At 52.1% G+C, this 21,192-nt stretch overlaps 1 protein-coding gene across 1 annotated transcript; it reads right to left on the bottom strand.

Moving 5' to 3' along the window:
- Positions 1 to 496: 496 nt before the first annotated feature.
- On the bottom strand, positions 497 to 21,142 carry PFAS (phosphoribosylformylglycinamidine synthase). Its single transcript, XM_008010282.3, has 28 exons — positions 21,015 to 21,142; positions 16,333 to 16,533; positions 16,111 to 16,246; positions 15,281 to 15,386; positions 14,722 to 14,911; positions 14,503 to 14,608; positions 14,007 to 14,147; positions 13,756 to 13,880; positions 13,442 to 13,570; positions 12,470 to 12,601; positions 12,208 to 12,336; positions 7,426 to 7,499; positions 7,154 to 7,310; positions 6,794 to 6,855; positions 6,492 to 6,653; positions 6,091 to 6,216; positions 5,827 to 5,958; positions 5,305 to 5,535; positions 4,963 to 5,143; positions 4,792 to 4,875; positions 4,417 to 4,572; positions 4,083 to 4,202; positions 3,540 to 3,685; positions 3,205 to 3,412; positions 2,977 to 3,068; positions 2,775 to 2,889; positions 2,010 to 2,324; positions 497 to 1,912 (listed from the first exon to the last, which is right to left on the bottom strand). Exons 2-28 carry the CDS (start codon positions 16,472 to 16,474, stop codon positions 1,602 to 1,604), a joined length of 4,008 nt encoding a protein of 1,335 aa, XP_008008473.2. The 5' UTR covers positions 16,475 to 16,533; positions 21,015 to 21,142; the 3' UTR covers positions 497 to 1,601.
- Positions 21,143 to 21,192: the final 50 nt, after the last annotated feature.

The raw sequence follows: 21,192 nt of genomic DNA, 5'->3' as shown, positions 1-21,192 counted from the left end.
TTGTTTCATTATTATCAGTTTCTTCTTAGGTGGCTGCTCTACCAGGAGCACACAGAAGTGCTCAGCCTCCCCACCCGAGCTCTCCTAGCCCTCATGCCCTCAGGGGTCTGGGATTATAGTCTCCATTCTCAGGGAAACTCCTTTTATCAAGATGTTGAACATTCTAGGGAGCCAACTGACTTGAGGTGTACAACACAACAGTCACAAGGAATGGAACTCTATCCACAGTCCTGTGAGCAAAGGAAGCAATGGACAGCAAAGGAAGCAAAGACAGCTGCCAGCAGGAAGTCTCGACACACTGCCTCCAGGAAGTGAGACTGCAGGATGGTGGGAAGCAGATGTAGTCCTGGTGAGCCCAGCCCCCTTCACTATGTGTGGACTCCAAGCAATGCAGTCAACCTTCATTCATCCTTCATTAAAAAGGCGGGGAGGGGCTATCAAGTACTTTAGTAAGAATTAATTCAGATACATACAAAATGCCTCACACATGCGTGGATTGAGGTGTTATACACAGCAATTGTTTTTAATTCTATTACACATAAACTCCCTGAGGCAAGTGACAGTGCTTTGAAATAATAACTAATCAACAATAGTTAACGGAATAAGTGAAGAGTAGAATTCCAGCATACTAAAGGGTTAGGATCTAGGGATGAGAGCGCCAACCACATCTATCAGAAAGAGAGCTGCTGAGCCACGTACAGGATTGCAGGCTCCCACCTGTAATCCCAGCACTTTGGGAGGCCGAGGCAGGTGGATCACTTGAGGTTAGGAGTTTGAGATCAGCCTGGGAGACATGGTGAAACCCTGTCTCTACTAAAAATACAAAAATTATCTGGGTGTGGTGGTGGGCACCTGTACTCCCAGCTACTTGGGAGGCTGAGGCAGGAAAATCGCTTGAACCCGGGAGGCAGAGGTTGCAGTGAGCCGAGATCACACCACTGTACTCCAGCCTGGGTGACAGAGTGAGACTGTCTCAAAAAATAAAATAAAATGAGCTGCTAATTTAGAAGCAAATATCAGGAATGCTGGGTTCTGAGGCCAGCCCTGAGACAGCCAGAAACACTGAGAAACTTCCACAAGCAACAATTCCTTCCATTCAGTACAGTGTAGCACAAGAGAAATCCAGAAAGTTTCAGTTCCATATGAGAACAATGAGGTGGTGAGGGGCTGATCTGCACACTACTGCTGAATTTGTTTGCACCCCCTAAACTCCAATAACGAGAAAAGGGAGCGCAAAACATCCCTCAGAGCCGAGGAGGCCAATGCATGCCAGTGATCGCTGGGTGTTGTGAAGTGGGCAACAGACCCCTGCTCCGACCTCAGGAGTCCTAACTTCTCCTTGTCACTCTTTTCTCTGAACCACAAGCTGTTTCCTGGGCTGAGAAAGGGAATGCCATGTTAGAGCAGAACCGAAAATAGACACAGCCGCGGAAGGAACATCAGCAGGCAGATCATTGAGTCTGCTGAGATTTTGTATTTTGGTCCTTGTCTGTCCAAGATGCTTTTGGAAATAACATGGGGTGCTCCTGAAAGTCATGGGGGAGAGGGCAGCACACACTCACGGAAAAAACCATGGGACCTAGGTGAGCCCCTGTGGCCAGTCAACAGCTCCCTTCCAGGGTCCAGTTTCGGGCATTGATAAAGAGCTGGAGCCAGGGGGAGGTGGTCAGAGTATCAAATGGAGGGGGTCGCCATGCCCACTGCCAAGGCCTCACGGCCCGCTCAGGGTGAGGCATGAGAGCCAGGTGGCGGCCATCACGGGAGCAGATGCCAGCCACGCCCCCTGGGGACCCATTGGGATTCAGAGGGTACTGCTCTGTGGGGTTCCCGTCATCATCTGCCCAGTGCAGTGGAGCCAAGCCCCTGGCCTCAATCTGAGCTTGGAGTTCCGGAGAAGAAAATGCCACGTAGCCTGGGACGGAAGGAGGAGGGAAGTGAGAGTCAAGGTCCTTCACGCCCACCCTCGCCCCCGACCCTCCGGCCCTCCCCCAGCCTTCCTCAGGCCTGACCTTCCCCGTGTGCGCTCCACACGGGCAGCACGGCGCCCTCCATCCCTCGCAGCATCAGGGCTGGCCCGGGCCCCACACGCACGCTGGCCCAGCGAGACTCATAGCGCCCAGACAGGTTATGGCGCAGCAGAAGGCCTGGCTGGGAGTCAGGGCCCATCTCCACGGCATCCTCATTGGGGTCGCCTCCTACCCAGCCCAGCAGAGCCAGCAGTTGACAGCCATTACACACGCCCAGGCTGAAGGTGTCTGGTCGCTTCCGGAAGCGCCTCAGCTCACCCCCGGCCAGGGGATGAAAGGTCACGGCAGCTGCCCACCCTAGCCAGGGAAGAGGGAAATCAGGGTGAGACGTGGAGGACCTCAGAAAAGGGAACTGGGAATGAAGGGGCATAGCTGCTCTTCTGTTTCTTACCTTTCTTCCTTTTCCCTCCCTCCCTCCTTCCTTCCTTTCCTTCTTCTTTTTTTTTTTTTTTGAGATGGAATCTCGCTGTTTCCCAGGCTGGAGTGCAGTGGCATGATCTCAGTTCACTACAACCTCTGCCTCCTGGGTTAAAGCGATTTTCCTGCCTCAGCCTCCTGAGTAGCTTTTTAATGAAAAAATTAAAAATGTACTACCAGCATTCTGTTGGCATGTGGCCCGGAACGAACGTGCCCACTGTCTCCTAGCTTGGTGGAGTGAGAGGCCAATCCCCAGCCCAGGAAGACGGGGCTAAAGGTACCTCTTCAGGAATGTAGGGGAACGGAGTGCGCAGAAGGCTGCACACTGACCTTTGGCAGAGCCCAGGACATCTGCATAGCTGAAGCCGCCCACGAAGGCCACGCCGCGGAAAGTGTCCAGCCCAATTGCCCCAGAGCAGAGGTCCTGCATGGTCACGTCCCATACCTGCGAAGATGGGGAGGGGGAGTGTGGGTGGGAGGACATGCAGCTGAGGCTGGATAACCACCCGCAGCTGCCCCCTACCCTGCTCACCTCAAACCCAGCCAAGTGGAAGGCATCGGCCATCTCCCGGTCTCCATTACTGCCCTCCTCTCGCAAGATGGCGACTCGGGGGCTGGGACCACCTTGGGGAAGAATAATTGTCTTTGGGCCAGAAAGTTACTTCCCCACCCCAACTCCCCAGACACCTTTTCCAGGGCAGGCCCAGGCATCCGGGCGCAGCGCCCCCAGGACGTGAAGCCTCTGCACACACTCCCTTACCAGGCTCACGGGGCACGGAGGCTTTGGGAAAGGTGGGGGGCAGGCAATAGCTGGGCCCCATCCGCTCCCTCAGGCCCCGTTCCTCCTCTGCCACACAGCGAGGCTCTGCCTGCAGCCGGTCCAGCTGGAAACTCGTCTCCTCCCAGAGGGCTCGCAGCTCCCCAACAGGCTCCTCCAGAACCACAGCCCCGTTCACTGACACCCGGACCTAGGAAGAGGAACAAATCTCCCTGGGCTAGGAGAAAGGATGGCCCCTCCACAGTGGGAGAGGGATGGACCATGGCCGCCCCACTCTGACTGCCCACTGCACACTGCTCTCTCCCTCACTTCCTCACCGTGGCGTGGGGCCCGGCCTCGCCTGTGTGGCCCAGCTCCAGGCAGTGGAGGCCAGCATCCCAGTAACGCTTCAGCACCTGGGCCAGATCTGGCTCCTGTACCTCCAGCACCAGGCCTGGCTCCTCAGCGAACAGCACAGACAGGACTGGGAGAGCAACAGGGGGAGTCAGGGAGATGCAAGAAGGGCTGAGGAAGTTGGGGTGGGGATCAGGGGAATGCAGGAAGGGCCGGGGCGGGGGTCAGAGGGACGCAGCCAGGGAGTTAGGGTGGGGATCAGGGAGGATGAGGGCTGGGAGGGCGGGACTGAGGATGTTTCATCACGGACATCTCAGGGATGGGAAGTCTCAGAGAGATGCAGGAACATGGCGGGTGCCAGCCAGTTCCATCCAGTTCAGCTGTCAGAGACACAGCACAGAAAAGCTAGTCGGGGAAGACTCAGGGAAAGGGGATTGGAGGGCACTCCACTCTTTAATATATTGGAGATGGGGTCTGCAGGGTGGAGAAGGCAGCCCAGGCCTGAGACTAGACCCCAGGTTCCTTACCATCAACCCCAGCGACAGGCACATCCACCTGTAGCCCACAATTTCCAGCAAAGGCCATCTCCAGCAGGCATGTGACGAGGCCTCCATCGCTGACATCGTGGCCTGAGCAGAGGAGGCGGTCTGGAGGAAGAAGAAGAAAGCTCAGCAACCTCGGGGCCCAAACCTGACAGCCCCCCTCCACCTTCCAGAGTCAGTCCATCAAGAGTGTGTGAGAATGTCGGGGGATCTGAGGTACACTGTCCATTGGAGTCCCTCTTGCCCCACTGCCCGGCTGGCGAACGCCTGCTGCATGCCTGGCACCCCGTGCACCATCTCCCCAGGGGGCTTCACTTACCTTTCAGCAGCCCCTGGGTGATGCTGAAGGCACGCACCAAGTTCTCAGGAACGTCCAGGTCTGGAGGGTGCTCCCCGAGCTGGGAGAAGCACTGGGCCAGAGCCGTGCCCCCCAGCCGGTGCTGCCCAGGGCTCAAAGGCACATAAAGCAGATGGCCTGGGGAGACAGGGAGGGGTGAGGGGAGGAGGATCCGTCCCTGAGGTGGAGGACCCGTCCCTGAGGTGCTCACAGCACTGCTGTTTCCAGCATGTGGTGAGACGCCCAGACAATCAGTCCCAGAAAACACCACAGCCCAGTGTTGAGATGGGGGCCCGGCACTCAAAGCAGGGGCCAAGCAAAGAACACACAAGGCGATGGGATGGGCCACGACCATACCTCTCCCTTCAGGATGCTTGAGGTCTGGGGTCACGGTGGCTGTGATGTCTGGGCAGACGGCATAGGCTGAGATGACCAGTGACCCTGTAGAGCAAGGAGGAGTCCAAAGGAATGAGTTGCCAGCCCAGCCCTGTAGTTCCTCCTCCCCTCCCTGGGGCCCCCACACCTCACCAGGAGCCCGCACGGTCTCAGTGCCAACCCGAGCAGCCATGCTGAGGGAGTCCTTGCCACCGTCCACTGCCACACCCAGGGCTGCCATCACTGCCACCATAGCCTCACAGGCATCCGCCAAAGCTGCGCCCTCCCCTGGGAGCTTGGCTGCCCACATCCAGTTCCCGCTACACTTCACATCCTGGGGTGGTAGAGGCACGGCATGAGAGGGGAAGAGAGATGTGGAGAGGACAGGGGTGCAGGGGGACTGGGAGGCTGCAACATGAAATGAAGGGCTACAGATGGATGCCGGAGGGTCCTGAAGCCTGGGGGCTCCAGGGTAGAAGCTATGGGAGAACTCACCTGGAGGTCCGTGACCAGAGCAAACACCAAGTTGGTGAGGGCTTCAGCCACAGCCAGCCGGGCGGCGACCTTGGGGTCCAGCAGGCTCTTGACTGGCTGCTCTCCCAAGGCTGTGGCAGCCCCTACGAGCTCCTCATGGCTCAGTGCCACAACCGCTACATCTGCCAGAGGAGTCTGCAGGGGCCCCACACACTGCTGCTGGGCCACCAGGCCGCCCACGGAGCGGTCCACCTGTGGAACCAGGTGGGGTTACCAAGAGGCAAGGGACAGGGACAGCCTGTGCTCCTGCACCTGCCCCCAAGGGACCCAGGGCGGTGGGAGGCCTGGCTTTCCCCCAGTGCAGACAACAGCTCTACTCAGAAGGTGGGTAGCAGGGAGACCAGGCCGTCAGGGTGGCTGCCCTGCCCGTTGCTTCCCCCCAGGGCCAGGCAAAAAACCCCACAGCAGTCTCTAAGGGTGGGAGGGCAGAGGAGGGTGCACGGAGGAAGCAGGCAGGGGGCAGAGGAGGGGTGCAGGGAGGACCTTATTGGTGAGGTAGCGCTTGCTGGCCACAGCGGGGAGCCTCAGAACCCTCTCCAGAGCCTGGAGCACGCTCAGCCCTGGGGGCAAGGCCAGAGGCTGCAGCACAGGGGGCTTCCTCTGGAGGAAGAACTCCTGCAACACAGATAGCGACAGGGAGTGTGAACACCTGGGGCAGGCCGGGCACACAGGTGACAAAGTGCATGTGGGGTAAAGGGTGGTGTGGAGCGGACCACAGGAGAAACCCATCCCCCCAACCCCACATACCTTCCGAGGCATCTTGCCCAGCACCCATTCGAGCTCCAGGTCCACAGGGGTTGGCGGGGGTGTTGGGGGGGCATCCCCCTGGCCATTTCTTCCGACAGGACACTCCCGATCGTCCACCAGCACTATCTATAGACCCCAGGGACCCCACCCAGGGGGGATGAAACTGTGACCACCAGCAGGGAATATTCCTAGAAATCAGGGCACAAATGTGCTTTCCACTCCTTGTTTAGTGTCCGTATTGAGTCCCTGCCCTTCCTTGGCTCCTACATTCCCCAAAGCTTGTTTGCCACCACCTCTCATCTTCCTCTCGTCTCTCTCCCTTGACAACTCTCCCTCTAGCCCATACCCAGGTGGCTCATGTCTGCCCCAGTGTCTGCTCCCAACTCCCTGGGCCAACTCACTCTCCGGTCTCCAGTGATGGTGCCCACGAAGCACGCCGAGCAACGTTCACGGGCACTGACACGAGTCAGGAAGTTCCGGTCGGGGGACCTCAGGAGAAGTGCGTTTGATTCCTGGTACTCGGCCCCCCAGATTTCCAGGGCATTCAGGGTTGGGTCGCCGAGCTGCACAGCCATGGCGGGGAGGAAAGAGAAGGGCCAGTGGGCACTGCCACGTCTCATGTTGTTGCAAGAGAGAGATGGGTGGGCGTGGGCTGGGGCTGGCAGGGGTGGGCAAATGCCAGACTTCAGGGGATGAGACCCACCTGGAAGCGGCTGGTGTAAATGATGGCTCCAGCTGGGTCACTCAGCTCCTTTAGGACGTTGCCTGGTGAGAGGGTTGCAAGGAGAAGTAGTGACCTAGTGGTGGTCAGGCAACAAAGGGCAGTCCCTGGCCTCCAAAGGAGCCCCTAATTCTGTGTGTTCCTGTGTCAACTGCTGCCCCACCCTCATCCCACAGCAGCGGCTTCCACCCTTCCAACCCTGAACCTGTCTAGAATGTACAGAGCGGGGAGAATGGGACCCAGAGCTGGGTGGTTGGTTGGAGATTCCTGATACCTCTCCCTAAACCAAACCTGGCAGGATACCAGGCAGGCCCAGTCTCTTGTTCTAATTCCTTTCCTCACCATTGCCACCAGCGCCCTGATCGTGAAGGCTACAGATGGGGTTTCCCTTGGGGGCCTCCACACAAGCCCTGATCACACGGTTCATCTTCTGTTCCATCTCCGGGTCTCCTCGCTGCACAGCCCCGAAGTCCAGGTCACTGGTGTTATCTCCCTGCACCTGGGGGCATATATGGCATCACTTAGTTCAGCGAGGCTGGAAGCTCCTGTACGCGCTGCTATGCCTGGGGCCCGGTTATATCAAGGATTCTGCACCTTTAGCAGTTCCCACTCACCTGCACAGATGAAGCAGCTCCACCTCCAACTCCAATCCTGTAGACGGGACCTCCAACCTTTACAACTTCCATGCCTATAAGAAGGGAAGGCAGAATCAGAACACCGGGAAAGCCATGAGAAGAGGCCTCGAAAGCAAGGCAGCGTGAGGACAGAGGAAGCTGATGTTAGGGGAGGAGAAGCCTGACACCATTTTTTTTTTTTTTTTTGAGACAGAGTCTCGTTCTGTCGCCCAGGCTGGAGTGCAGTGGTGCGATCTCGGCTCACTGCAAGCTCCGCCTCCCGGGTTCACGCCATTCTCCTGCCTCAGCCTCCCGAGTAGCTGGGACTACAGGCGCCGCCACCACGCCCAGCTAATTTTTTGTATTTTTAGTAGAGACGGGGTTTCACTGTGGTCTCGATCTCCTGACCTTGTGATCCGCCTGTCTCGGCCTCCCAAAGTGCTGGGATTACAGGCGTGAGCCACCGCGCCCGGCCTTTTTTTTTTTTTTTTTTTTGAGATGGAGTCTTGCTCTGTTGCCCAGGCTGAAGCACAGTGGCGTGATCTCGGCTCACTGCAACCCCCGCCTCCTGGGTTCAAGCGATTCTCCTGTCTCAGCCTCCTAAGTAGCTAGGATTACAGGCGCCTGCTGTCATGCCCGGCTAATTTTTGTATTTTTTTAGCAGAGACAGGGTTTCACCATGTTGGCCAGGCTGGTCTCAAACTCCTGACCTCAGGTGATCCGCCCACCTCGGTCTCCTGAAGTGCTGGGATTACAGGCGTGAGCCACCCTGCCTAACCCAGAAGCCTTACCACTTGACTGGGTTGATAGGAGAGTAAACTGGTATGAACTACAGAGGACGATTTGGCATTGACAACCAAAATGACAAATGCACGCAGTCTCTGGGTAAAAACACTTTGAGGAAGTTTTCCTGCTGGGTTTTGCACAGGTATAAAATCACCTACTTACAAGATTAAACACCATAGTAATGTTTGTATTAGCAAGGACACGAAATAATCTAAAGGCTGACAACAGAGACCTGATTAACTAAACTGTGGTATGTCTATACAATGAAAGACTAAGCCACCAAAAAAAGAGAATATAGGAATGTAATGAAGTAATATGACTTCATCAGTATGAAATTATTTCTAAAATATACTGCTAAGCGAAAAATGAAAAAGGCAAAAATATGTATGTCTATTTACAGTAGCATCAAAAAGAATAAAAATAATTAGGAGTAAATTTAAAAATAGAAGTAAGGTTTATACACTAAAAACTTTTTTTTTTTGAGATGGAGTCTTGCGCTGTTGCCCAGGTTGGAGTGAAGTGATGCAATCTCGGCTCACTGCAACCTCTGGATGCGAAAGGGTCCTGAAGCCCGGGGACTCCAGGGTAGAAGCTGTGGGAGAACTCACCCACACTCCCAGCACTTTGGGAGACTGAGACGGCGGATCGCTTGAGCTCAGGAATTTGAGACCAGCCTAGCTAACACGTTAAAATCCTATCTTTACAAAAAATGCAAAAATTAGCCAGGCATGGTGGCAGGAGCTCGTAGTCTCAGTTAGGAGGCTAAGGTGGGAGGATCACCTGAGCCCAGAAGATGGAGGTTGCAGTGAGCTGAGATCGCACCACTGTACTCCAGCCTAGGTGACAGAGCGAGATTCCATCTCAAAAAACAAAAAAAGAAATGGGAAAGGATCTGAATAGATGTTTCTTTAAGGAAGACATACAAATAGCTAACTAGCATACAAAAACATGCTCAGCCAGGCGCGGTGGCTCACGCCTGTAATCCTAGCACTTTGGGAGGCTGAGGTGGGCAGATTACCTGAGCACAGGAGTTCGAGACCAGCCTGGGCAACATGGTGAAACCCCATCTCTACTAAAATACAAAAGAAATTAGCTGGGCGTGGTGGCACGTGCCTGTAATCCCGGCTATTCAGGAGGCTAAGGCAGGGGAATTGCTTGAACCTGGAGGCAAAGGTTGCAGTGAGCTGAGATCGCACCACTGCACTCCAGCCTGAGCAACAGAGTAAGACCCTGTCTCTACGGGAAAAAAAAAAAAAGAAAAGAAAACACACTCAACATCATTAGTCATTAGAGAAAAACAAACCAAAACCACAATGAAATACTACTTCATACCCACTGTGATGTCTTACAATCGAAAGGACAGGTAATAACAAGTGTTGTCAAGGACGTGGAGAAACTGGAACCCTCACACACTGCTAGAGGGAATATAAAATGGTACAGCTGCTTTGGAAAACAGTTTGGCAAGTTTTTGAAAAGCTGAACATAGTTACCACATGACCCAGCAATTCCACCCCTAGTTATATACCTGGGAGAAATGATAACATATGTTCATACAAAAACCTGTACATAGGCTGGGCGCAGTGGCTCACACCTGTAATCCCAGCACTTTGGGAGGCCAAGGCGGGCAGATCATGAGGTCGGGAGATCGAGACCATCCTGGCTAACACGGTGAAACGCCATCTCTACTAAAAAAATACAAAAAAATTAGCTGGGTGTGGTGGTAGGCACCTGTAGTCCCAGCTACTTGGGAGGCTGAGGCAGGAGAATGGTGTGAACTCGGGAGGTGGAGCTTGCAGTGAGCCGAGATCGTGCCAGTGCACTCCAGCCTGGGTGACAAAGCAAGACTCCATCTTGAAAAAAAACAACAAAAAAAAGTGTACATAAATATTCACAGCAGCATTATGCATAATAGCTAAAAAGTTGAAGCAACCCCTAAGCCCAACAACTAAGGAATGGGTACACAAAATGTGACCTAGCTATATAATGGGATATTATTCAGCCATAAAAAGAAAGAAAGTACTGATGCAAAGGATAACCCCTGAAAACATCAAGCTAAGTGAAAGAAGGCAGACGCAAAAGGCCACATATTGTATGATTCCATTATGGTCATGAGCTGATGACATTTTGCTTCACAACAGACCACATATACAACAGTGATCCCTTAAGATTATAATGGTGCTGAAAAATTCCTATTGCCTAGTGACATCGTGGCACGCTGGTGGTGATGCTATTGTAAATAAACCTACTGCACTGCCAGTCACACAAAAGTATACTGCAGACCATTATTGTACGTATACTACATAATGTTTCATAATGACAATAAATGACTATTGCTGGTTTATGTATTTACTATGCTTTTTTAAATTTTTATTTTTATTTTTTTGAGACATAGTCTCACTCTGTTGTCCAGATTGGAGTGCAGTGGTACAATCTTGGCTCACTGCAACTTCCGCCTCCCAGGTTCAAGTGATTCTCCTGCCTCAGCCTCCCGAGTAGCTGGGATTACAGGTGCGTGCCACCACGCCCAGCTAATATTTGAATTTTTGGTAGAGAGGGGGTTTCACCATGTTGGCCAGGCTGGTCTTGAACTCCTGACCTCAGGTGATCTGCCCATCATGGCCTCCCAAAGTGCTGGGATTACAGGCGTGAGCCATTGCACCCAGCCTACATTTTTTTTTTATTCTTTTTTGGAGACAGGGTCTCACTCTGTCACTCATGCTTGAGTGTACTGATATGATCATAGCTCACTATAGCCTAGAGCTCCTTGGCTCAAGCGATCTTCCCATGTCAGCCTCCTGAGTAGCTGGGACTACAGGTGTACACCACCATATCCAAGTGATTTTTATTTCTTAATTTTTTTAGAGACAGGGGTCTGACTATATTCCCCAGACTGGTCTCAAACTTCTGGCCTCAAGTAATCCCCCTGCCCTGGCCTCCCAAAGTGCTGGGATTACAGGCATGAGCCACTGTGCCCAGCCAACTATACTTTTTACTGTTATTTTAGAATGTACTCATTCTACTTATATAAAACACTTTTATTTTGGCTGGGCACCATGGCTCACACCTGTAATCCCAGTGCTTTGGGAAGCTGAGGCAGGAGAACTGCTTAAGCCCAGGAGCTCAAGGCCATAGTGAGCTAGGATAGAACCACTGTTCCTCAGCCTGGATGACAAAGCAAGACCCTGTCTCTAAAAAGAGAAAAAAAATCCTGCTTGAGAAAGAAAATGTAGATTAAAAATAATAATAATTAACAAAAAAGAGAAAAAAAGTTAACTTAAAACAGTATGCCATGTTACATTGACAGCAGCTTCATATATCTCATATTTACCATGTCTTTTTTTTTTTTTTTTTTTGACAAGGTCTTGCTCTGTCGTCCAGGCTGGAGTGCAGTGGTGTGATCTCCACTGACTGCAACTTCCACCTCCCGGCTTCAAGTGGTTCTTGTGCCTCAGCCTCCTGAGGAGCTGGGACTACAGGCGCACACCATGACGCCTGGCTAATTTTTGTATTTTCAGTAGCAACGGTGTTTCACCATGTTGGCCATGCTGGTCTTGAACTCCTGACCTCAGGTGATCCACCTGCCTCCGTCTCCCAAAGTGCTGGGATTACAGGTGCGAGCCACCCTTCCCGGCCCACCATGTCTTGATTGCAGTATTTTCACTTATGCTTAATTTATTCTCATGCTGTTTTGTTCATCATGGCTCCTAAGTGTACAAAATTCCTGGATAATGTTGCCAGTAAGAGGCCGTGTGGAGTGACTGTGTAGTAGGCTATACCATCTAGGTTTGTGTATGTACACTCTGTGAAGTGGGCACAATAATGAAATTACCTAATAACCACATTTCTCAGAATGAGTTGTCCATCATTATGTGATGCATAACGTAAGCCAACACATTAAAAACTAACCACTGAAGTGGTCCCTGAGTTCCCTCCCTGCAGCCATCCCGTGCTGGGGAGAAATCTGGCTGGATCTAGAGAAAGGTGGCAGGCTCTTACCTGGCTCTGGGGCCTCCTTGCTTATGTGGTCAGCTTCCATGGACCCAATGCCCCCACTAAACATGATGGGCTTGATCCACTCACGCCGCTGGCCGTCTGGGAGCTGGAGGCCCAAAGAGCGGGCGAAGCCTGGAGGGTGAACATCAGAGGGACGTGTCACTCAGTTCCCTCAGTGCTTGCCCAATAGCACAGCCCCTGGGTAGCACACCCCACCCACAAGCCCCTCTGGGTGTTTGTCATCCCTCCACACCCCCAGTCTCACCAGCCAGCACTGGTTCCCCAAACTTGTTGCCATAGTCAGAAGCTCCATTACTGGCTTCAATGGCAACCTCCAGGGGCCGGGCAAAGTTCCCAGGATACTGGAAGCTTGGATCCTCCCAGGGCAGATTGTAACCTGGAAGGGAAGGAGAGAGAACTGGATGAACTGAATGAACTGTGAAGACAGAGGCCAGAGCAGCCTGCATCCTTCAAGAAGGGTCAAGACCACCAAGGACCACCTGCATGGCTGCAATGTTCCACTTCAGGAAGTCCTGTTTTAGGAAGCCGTAGAGCCTGCAGTGAGGCACTGGTCTCTCCACCACCCACACCAGCCTTCCCTCTGACTCTCACGATCAGTTTCACAGGCTTTCTTTTTTTTGAGATCGAGTCTCAGTCTGTCGCCCAGGCTAGAGTGCAGTGGTGCAAACTTGGCTCACTGCAAGCTCCACCTCCTGGGTTCACGCCATTCTCTCGCCTCCGCCTCCCGAGTAGCTGGGACTACAGGCACCCATCACCACGCCCAGCTAATTTTTTTGTACTTTTAGTACAGATGGGATTTCACCGTGTTAGCCAGGATGGTTTCGATCTCCTGACCTTGTGATCCGCCCACCTCAGCCTCCCAAAGTGCTGGGATTACAGACATGAGCCACCACGCCCGGCCGAGTTTCTCAGGCTTTCTAAGAAACCAGATTTGAGGGGCAGGTGATGATCATAAGACCAATCCAGTATCATGCTTTCTGGCTGAATGAAGGCTAGTTTCTAAAGAAAATCGTGGATCTGCAAAGTCAGTCTGGCCACCTCATCTCCCCAGGTCTACACTTAATGACCATAGGTAGTGAAAGGCCAGCTATCTTAGAGTCCTCCCTCCCAAGAAAAGGCACCCAGGATGACCCTATGACCTAAGAGACAAAAGTTTGGTGCCTGCCAGGACAAGGAATCCGGAAGGGAAGGTGGATAGAGAGGAAGGAGATGGAACCTGGAATATGCAGATTTCCAAAGCAATAGCCGGCAGTGCCAGCCACCACATGGGCCCCACGGCCTGTGCACTGGACATCTCGAATCCGGCCCCCTGTGCCAGTGGTCGCACCACTAAAGGGGCATACTCCTGCAAAGAGAGAGTGGGGAGAGGTCTGGGTGCCTCAGAGACAAATCCCATCTCTGACCACCCCCACTGAAATTAAGGACAATCAGCTTCCCTGATAATTTTCCCCAGGCCCAGCCCAGGCGCCTGGGACCTTTGCCCTGCCCTATTCTGTGATCTCACCTACTTCTCCAGGGAACCCAGCTCACCTGTGGGAAAGTTGTGAGTCTCTGCTGTGAAGACAACATGTCTCAGACCTTGCTGTTGCCGGAAACGGCTTGGCCGTGTGGGGTCCTCAGGCCGTAGGAATCGGACTTCCTTTCCCTGGATTGCACTGTGGACATATCCGCTCTGGACCCTGCTTCCTTTCTGGGATCTACACTAACCCACTAACCCAACCAGGGCCTGGGGCCTCCCCTCCCCGGGTCCTGATGCCACCCCAGTCTAGGGCACAACCCACCTGCTGTTATCACAGAATTTGAGGACGTTGTTGGGGTTTGAGGATTCCTGGGTGCTCATGATAGACTCAAACAGTGAGTGCTCCAGCTTCTGCCCATCCACGTGGAGCTGGCCCTTGAAGAACCAGTGTCGGCTGTGCTCGCTGAGGGGGCGATGTAGGGAGGGGAAGGCAGGTGGAAACGGGGTCATTTCTTAATACCCTGTCTTCTCACCAGCATTTAACAGCAGAGTTACAGCCAAATTCATACTTAGATAATAGATCAAAATATATTCCAAAAAGTCATAATCTTCAAGTATTCTGTCATTTTGGATTATCCAGAGCCAAAGTGAAGATAAAACCAAAATTTGAATATAGACTCCTTGATGGATGAGGGGAGCCCAGGCCCTCAGAGACTCAGGGAGGTCCCTAAGCCAACGGAGAGCCATGAAGGCGAGTCCCTGTGGTCTCTCCCAATATCCATGGGCTCAGGTATCAGTACAATTCCATTCCTCCCCACCTATTGGACTGCGCCAAGTCAAAGGCCTCCACAGTGCTCGGGTTCCGCTGTAGCTCCTGGAAGCGCTTGGTGTAGAAGTCTAGGTCCCAAGAGTCTAAAGCCAGACCTAGGAGACAAATCCAGGAAGAGGTGACTATGGAACTCAGGCAGCCACATTCCAGATCTCAGCACCCCTACTGGCCTGTCCCGGGCCCTACACCTCCCTCTCCAGCTACTCACCAAGCTCCTGGTTGGCCTTCTCCAGCGCAAGCCGGCCCTCGCCCAGTATATTGATAGGGCCATTGAGGGGTTCCAGGATGCTCTCAGGGGAGAAACTCTGGATGGGATGGGGGAAGTGCTGCTCTGTCATCCGGTCGTGCAGGGTAGCCAGAGCAATGGCTTCCACCTCAGCCGACGGAGGGTGGGCAAACTAGGGGTGCAGACACACAGAGGGCAAGGGGTGAAGAGTTTAAGAATAGAGATAAATGGTCCACCTTCCTACCCTCTTAGTCATGCAAGGCCAGCCCACTGCCACCCCATATGGCACTTTTTCTCAGATTATAAAAAGACGCCCTTTCCAGGTATGAATCCACGCCAGGATGCACAGATTAAGGGAAGCATAGGCTGGATTTCTGCCTCATTTACCCCTTAACCAGGTACCTTCAGGCAGTGAACAACCTGTACAACCATATAGAGCAGGCCTAAAGCCAGGAGCACCTGTCCCTGCTTCTCTCTAGAGTTTAGGATCTAATCTTCTATCTCTGGCCCATCTCCTCCTCCTGATTCCCCACCACCTCACCGAGAGCCGGTAGCGCCGCGTGGTCTCCACACGATCCACAGGCCCCAGCCCAGCAGCGTGGCACACTGACACGATGTTGGTAGATGTTGGAGTGGAGAAGTTCAGCCTGAGCAATGGGCCTGATGGTTAGAACTGGAGAACCCCTAGCAGGCCTCAGATGAGGGGGTGGATCCTGCCCACTGCTGTCTGGACAACCTCCCACCGCTATCCCCTCACCATTGGCTTTCAGCCTCAGACTGGGCAACAAGAAACCTGCTTTCAAAGTTCACTCAAACCAAACCATAACTATCCTCTAGTATCAAAACTATTTTTTTTTTTTTTTTTTCTGTGAGACAGTGTTTCACTCTGTCGCCCAGGCTGGAGTGCAGTGGTGCATATCTTGGCTCACTGCAACCTCTGCTTCCCGGGTTCAAGCAATTCTCCTGCCTCAGCCTCCTGAGTAGCTGCGACTGCAGGTGCATGCCACCAGGCCCGGCTAATTTTTCATATTTTTAGTAGAGACGGGGCTTCACTGCGTTAGCCAGGACGGTCTCGATCTCCTGATCTCGTGATCCGCCTGCCTCGGCCTCCCAGAGTGCTGGGATTCCAGATGTGAGCCACCGCGCCTGGCCAAAACTGTTTGATTTTAACTTGGAATCCAATTTATTTTGCTTTGCGAACATGTTTTGGAGCAGGGTGGTCTTTGGAGGGATCTACCCAAATGGGGAAAGCACATGCATGGTTTCCCAGGCAGGAAGTAGCAAAGAGCAAAGGAAAAACAAATCTCCCAAGGATCACAAGAGGAAGCGGAGGAAAGCAGGAGAAAGGGGTGGGCAGGATGAGATACTTACCTGGGCCCGACCTCCAGCAGCAGGTCACTGGAGCCAGAAAGGAGCCAGGACTCCTGAGCAACATCATCCAGCAATAACGGGCAACCAAACAGCCACATCAGCTTCTTCATCTCCTCAGCACTGGGGAGGGCCTCAGCTGCAGGCAGACAGGGCAAGGACACCTTGAGACACTGCCCCCAGCACCGAGGCATGGCCCCCAAGAATCCAATGCCTGGGCCCGACCTGTCCAGTTCACATTGTAGCACAGTTCAGTCTCGACGGCCTGCAGCTCTGGCAGTTTCCCTTGCAGTTTCCTTCGAGTGTGTCCAGAGGCTGCCCCCTCATGGCCAGAGGGACGAACATAGAAGTGAAGGACTGGGGACATCTCTGCAGGTGTCCTTTGCTGGAGAGATGTGTCCTTTGCTGGAGAGATGAATTAGGTGCCTAAAAAATAACATTCACTGAGCCGGGCGCAGTGGCTCACACCTGTCATCCCAGCACTTTGGGAGTTGAGGAGGGTGGATTGCCTGAGGTCAGGAGTTCGAGACCAGCCCGGTCAACATAGTGAAACCCTGTCTCTACTAAAAATACAAAATTAGCTGGGTGTGGTGGCAGGCGCCTGTAATCGCAGCTACTAGGGAGGCTGAGGTTGCAGTGAGCTTAGATTGCACCACTGCACTCCAGTCTGGGCAACAAGAGCAAAACTCCTTCTCAACAAATAAACAAACAAATAAATAAATAAAAATAAGATAAATAAAAAAACATTAACCATGGCCTATTTGTTGAACTGATTTCAGATTTCAAGGAAAGTTGAGGCATTAGGGATAGGGTAGGGGAAAGTGATAGGGACATTTAGTGAAACAAGGTAACCTGAAAAATGTAACCTTGGAGATTTTAAGGAATCTTGCAAAATGTGGTCTTTATTAATGTGGTAGGGAGGTGACAGGTGCATGCTTGACACATGTTCCCAGAGTACATGCACTTTGCTGGGTCCCAGGCAACGTCTTAGGAGCACCGCTGTGAATCAAGACAGAAACTATGTCTGCTCTCACAGGGTTTATATTTTATTGGGGGAGAAACGCCAAGTACCCAGACATTTCCAGTCCCATGTAGTGAAGGTCAGGGGACTGTGAACACCAATCCTGCACTTTAGGTGTCAGGAAAAATTTCCTGAGAGAAATGGCATCAGCCATGGATGGAATGTTTGTGTATCTCCCTCTCCCAATTCACATATTGAAACCCTAATCCTCAATGTTATGGTATTTGGAGGTGGGGCCTCTGGGAGGTAATTAGGTCATGAAAGTGGAACTCTCATGAATGAGCTACTAATCTCACCAAACCTCTTATAACCTGCCCTTATAAGAAGAGGCCAGATTGGGCCGGGCACAGTGGCCCACACCTGTAATCTTAGCCCTTTGGAGGCTGAGGTGGGAGGATTGAGCACAGGCGTTTGAGAGCAACCTGGGCAACGTTGCAAAAACCCCATCTCTCTCAAAAAAGATACAAAAATTAGCTGGGTGTGCTAGCATGTGCCTGTAGTCCCAGCAACTGGGGAGGCTGAGGTAGGAAGATCACTTGAGCCTGGGGAGGCAGAGGCTGTATTCAGCCGTGATCGAGCCACTGCACTCCAGCCTGGGCAACACGGTGAGAACCTGAGATCAGGAGTTTGAGACCAGCCTGACCAACACGGTGAAACCTCATCTCTACTCAAAAAAATACAAAATTAGCCGGGCATGGTGGTGCATGCCTGTAATCACAGCTACTTGGGAAGCTGAGGCAGGAGAATCACTTGAACCCGGGAGGCAGAAGTTGCAGTGAGCTGAGATCAAGCCATTGCACTACAGCCTGGGCAACAAGAGTGAAACTCCGTCTCAAAACAAACAAAAAAAAAGGATCTCTGATCACAAAGCTTTTGTTTAATAATTTATTGGTTGATGATATCATGTCATAATTTATTTATTTACTTATTTTCTTTTTCTTTTTTTTTTGAGATGGATTCACTCTGTTACCCAGGTTGGAGTGCAGTGGCACAATCTCGGCTCTCTGCAACTTCTGCCTCCTGGGTTCAAGCAATTCTCCTGACTCAGTCTCCTGAGTAGCTGCGATTACAGGCATGTGCCACCACGCCCAACTAATTTTTGTATTATTAGTAGAGACGGGGTTTCTCCATGTTCGCCAGGCTGGTCTCCAACTCCTGACCTCAAGTGATCTGCCCACCTCGGACTCCCAATGTGTTGGGATTACAGGCATGTGCCACCATTCCGGCCCATAAATTACTAAAAAAAAAAAAAAAAAAAAAAAAAAAAGAATGGCTTAAGCAGGGCTGGGCATGGTGGCTCACATCTGTAATCCTCGCACTTTAGGAGGCCAAGACGGGCAGATCACTTGAGGTCAGGAGTTGGAGACCAACCTGGCCGACATGGCGAAACCCTGTCTCTATTAAAAATACAAAAAATTAGCCAGACATGGTGGCAAGCGCCTGTAGTCCCAGCTACTGGGGAGGCTGAGGCAGGAGAATCGCTTGAACCTGGGAGGCAGAGGTTGCAGTGAGCCAAGATTGAGCCATTGCACTCCAGCCTGGGTGACAGAGCAAGACTGTGACTCAAACAAACAAACAAACAAACAAAACAAGAGTTGCTTAAGCAGATCCTGAATTCCAGCAGAACAGCTGACTCCACCCAGCTCAAAGACTCTCACAGAAGCCAGGAGCAGTGGCTCCTGCCTATAATCCCAACGCCTGTAATCCCAGCACTTTGGGAGGCCAAAGCAGCAGACTGCTTGAGCCCAGGAGTTTGAGACCAGCCCTGGGCAACATGGTAAGACCCTGTGTTCATAAAAAAAAAAATTAAAAATTAGCTGGACATGGTGGCGTGTACCTGTGGTCCCAGCTACTCAAGAGGCTGAGGCAAGAGGATCACTTGAGCCCATGAGTTTGAGGCTGCAGTGAGCTACGATTGTGCCACTGCACTCCAGCCTGGGTGACAGAGCAAGACCCCGTCTTTCTTTATCTTTCTTTTTTTGAGATGGAGTCTCGCTCTGTCGCAAGGCTGGAGTGCAGTGACACCATCTCGTCTCACTGCAACCTCTGCCTCCCGGGTTCAAGCGATTCTCCTGTCTCAGCCTCCCGAGTAGCTGAGACTACAGGCGTGCACCACCACGCCCAGCTAATTTTTATATTTTTAGTAGAGATGGGGTTTCACCGTGTTGGCCAGGATGGTCTCGATCTCTTGACCTCATGATCCGCCCGCCTCGGCCTCCTAAAGTGCTAGGATTATAGGCGTGAGCTACCGCACCAGGCAGACCTCATCTTTCAAAAAGAAAAGAAAAAAGAAAAAGACTCCCACAGTGGAACCAAGTGAGCATGAGAATCAGTTTCTTCATCTCTCTGTTTCATGACCTCACCCTGCACTCTTCAATCAATGATTTTCACACTTCAGCCCAATCCTACTCCAAACCCTTAAAAACCCTAGCCCCAAAGTACTCTGGGAGATGGATTTGAGGTTTCCTCCTGTCTCCTTTGCAGCAGCCCTATGATTAAACCTCTTTCTCTGCTGCAACCTGATGTCTTGGTGTATTTACCTCCAGTGTGCATCGGGCAACAGAACTATTACAGTTAATACTTTTAGCCTAACATTCAAAGGCCCTCCCCATCTATCCCAAACTACCTATCCAATTCCTGGTCCCACTGCCTCTCAGCGGGACCCTGGCTTTACTCAACAAACTCTGCTGTTCCCCTAGTCTTGACATCTCAGTAAACAATACCATCATCCAATTTGTTGTTCAAGACAAAAACACAGAAGTCATGATGAATTCTCTTTCCCTCAGACTCTCTAAATCCAATCCACCAGGAAATCTATTTCCAATCATGTCTCAAATCTCTCATCTCTTCATCTCTACTACCTCACTCTAGTTCAACTAAGACACCATCATCACTCACCTGGACCAATGCATTAGCCTCCTGACCACTGCATAATCACAATTCATTTGTCACACATCAGCATAAAGTGGATTATGGCTTCCCATTACACATGGTATAAATTCCAACTCAGCATCCTAGTTTACCAAGTGTGGCCACTCTCCGGCCTACCTCTCCAACCCTATCTCACACCATTCTCTGTTTCACCCACAATGCACCAACCACATTAACTTCTTTTCTGTTTCTCTAACTTGCCAAGCTCAGACCTGGAAGACATTTTTTTCACCCTGACATATGCATGGTTAGCTCCTTCTTGTTATTTAGATTTCTGGTGATTCGCCTTCGTGGAAATGGCTTCACTAGCCACTAAATAGTTACTATCAGATGGCCCTATTTTTATTTCCTATATAGCGCTTATCACTATGGGATGTTTTTACTTTTCGCTCTATATTCCCCACTAGAAAAAAATCTCTATGTGGGCATGGGATGTAGCTGCTTCGTTTCCATTCAATTACCAAGGCTTAGAACAATACCAGGGCTTGAAACGCAAAAAAAACTCTAACACTTGTGGACTGACTGAATGAACTCTTGATTCTCACCACTCTTCAGCCCCTCCCCCACTTTCAGGACAGTCTTCCTGAAGGCATTTTATCAAGCCACTTGATTTCCGTCTATCATTCCCAATAAAATGTTAAGTTTCAGGAGCTCAGAGACAGGGTTTGCATGCATGAGCGCTGTATCCCAGTAGGCGGCCGGCAGACTTTCTGTTAGTTGAATCCATGAATGGGACAGTGGGGCTAAGTTTACATGGGGGTCGGCCATGCCTGGGGTCTGCGGAACGCACGCAAGGTAGGATGAATGGACGCCTCCTCTAAAGCAAATGCGCGGGCACCAAGTAGACACAGCTCGGCCTGGGGGGATACTGAAGGGGCCAGACCAGGCTTGGGCTAGATGACGAAACGCTGCACCTGGAGGAGGTTCCAGGTCCCTACGCGGTAACTATACTCACGTGGAAGACGCACTCGCGGCCACAGAGCACCTCGAATCGTCGCGCGCGCTTGTTACGTCATCCACGTGCGCCGCGGGCAGAGACTGGACCTGCCTGCGCCCGGGCGACTACGCCCCGCCCACTTTTCCCAGCCTGCACGCAAAATTCCAGGTTCTTGGAGAGGAGCGGTTTATCCCCA

The sequence above is a fragment of the Chlorocebus sabaeus genome, chromosome 16, assembly GCF_047675955.1.
Source record: "Chlorocebus sabaeus isolate Y175 chromosome 16, mChlSab1.0.hap1, whole genome shotgun sequence".
In the NCBI taxonomy this organism is placed as follows: domain Eukaryota; kingdom Metazoa; phylum Chordata; class Mammalia; order Primates; family Cercopithecidae; genus Chlorocebus; species Chlorocebus sabaeus.
This window is presented reverse-complemented; position numbering and strand designations above follow the sequence as displayed.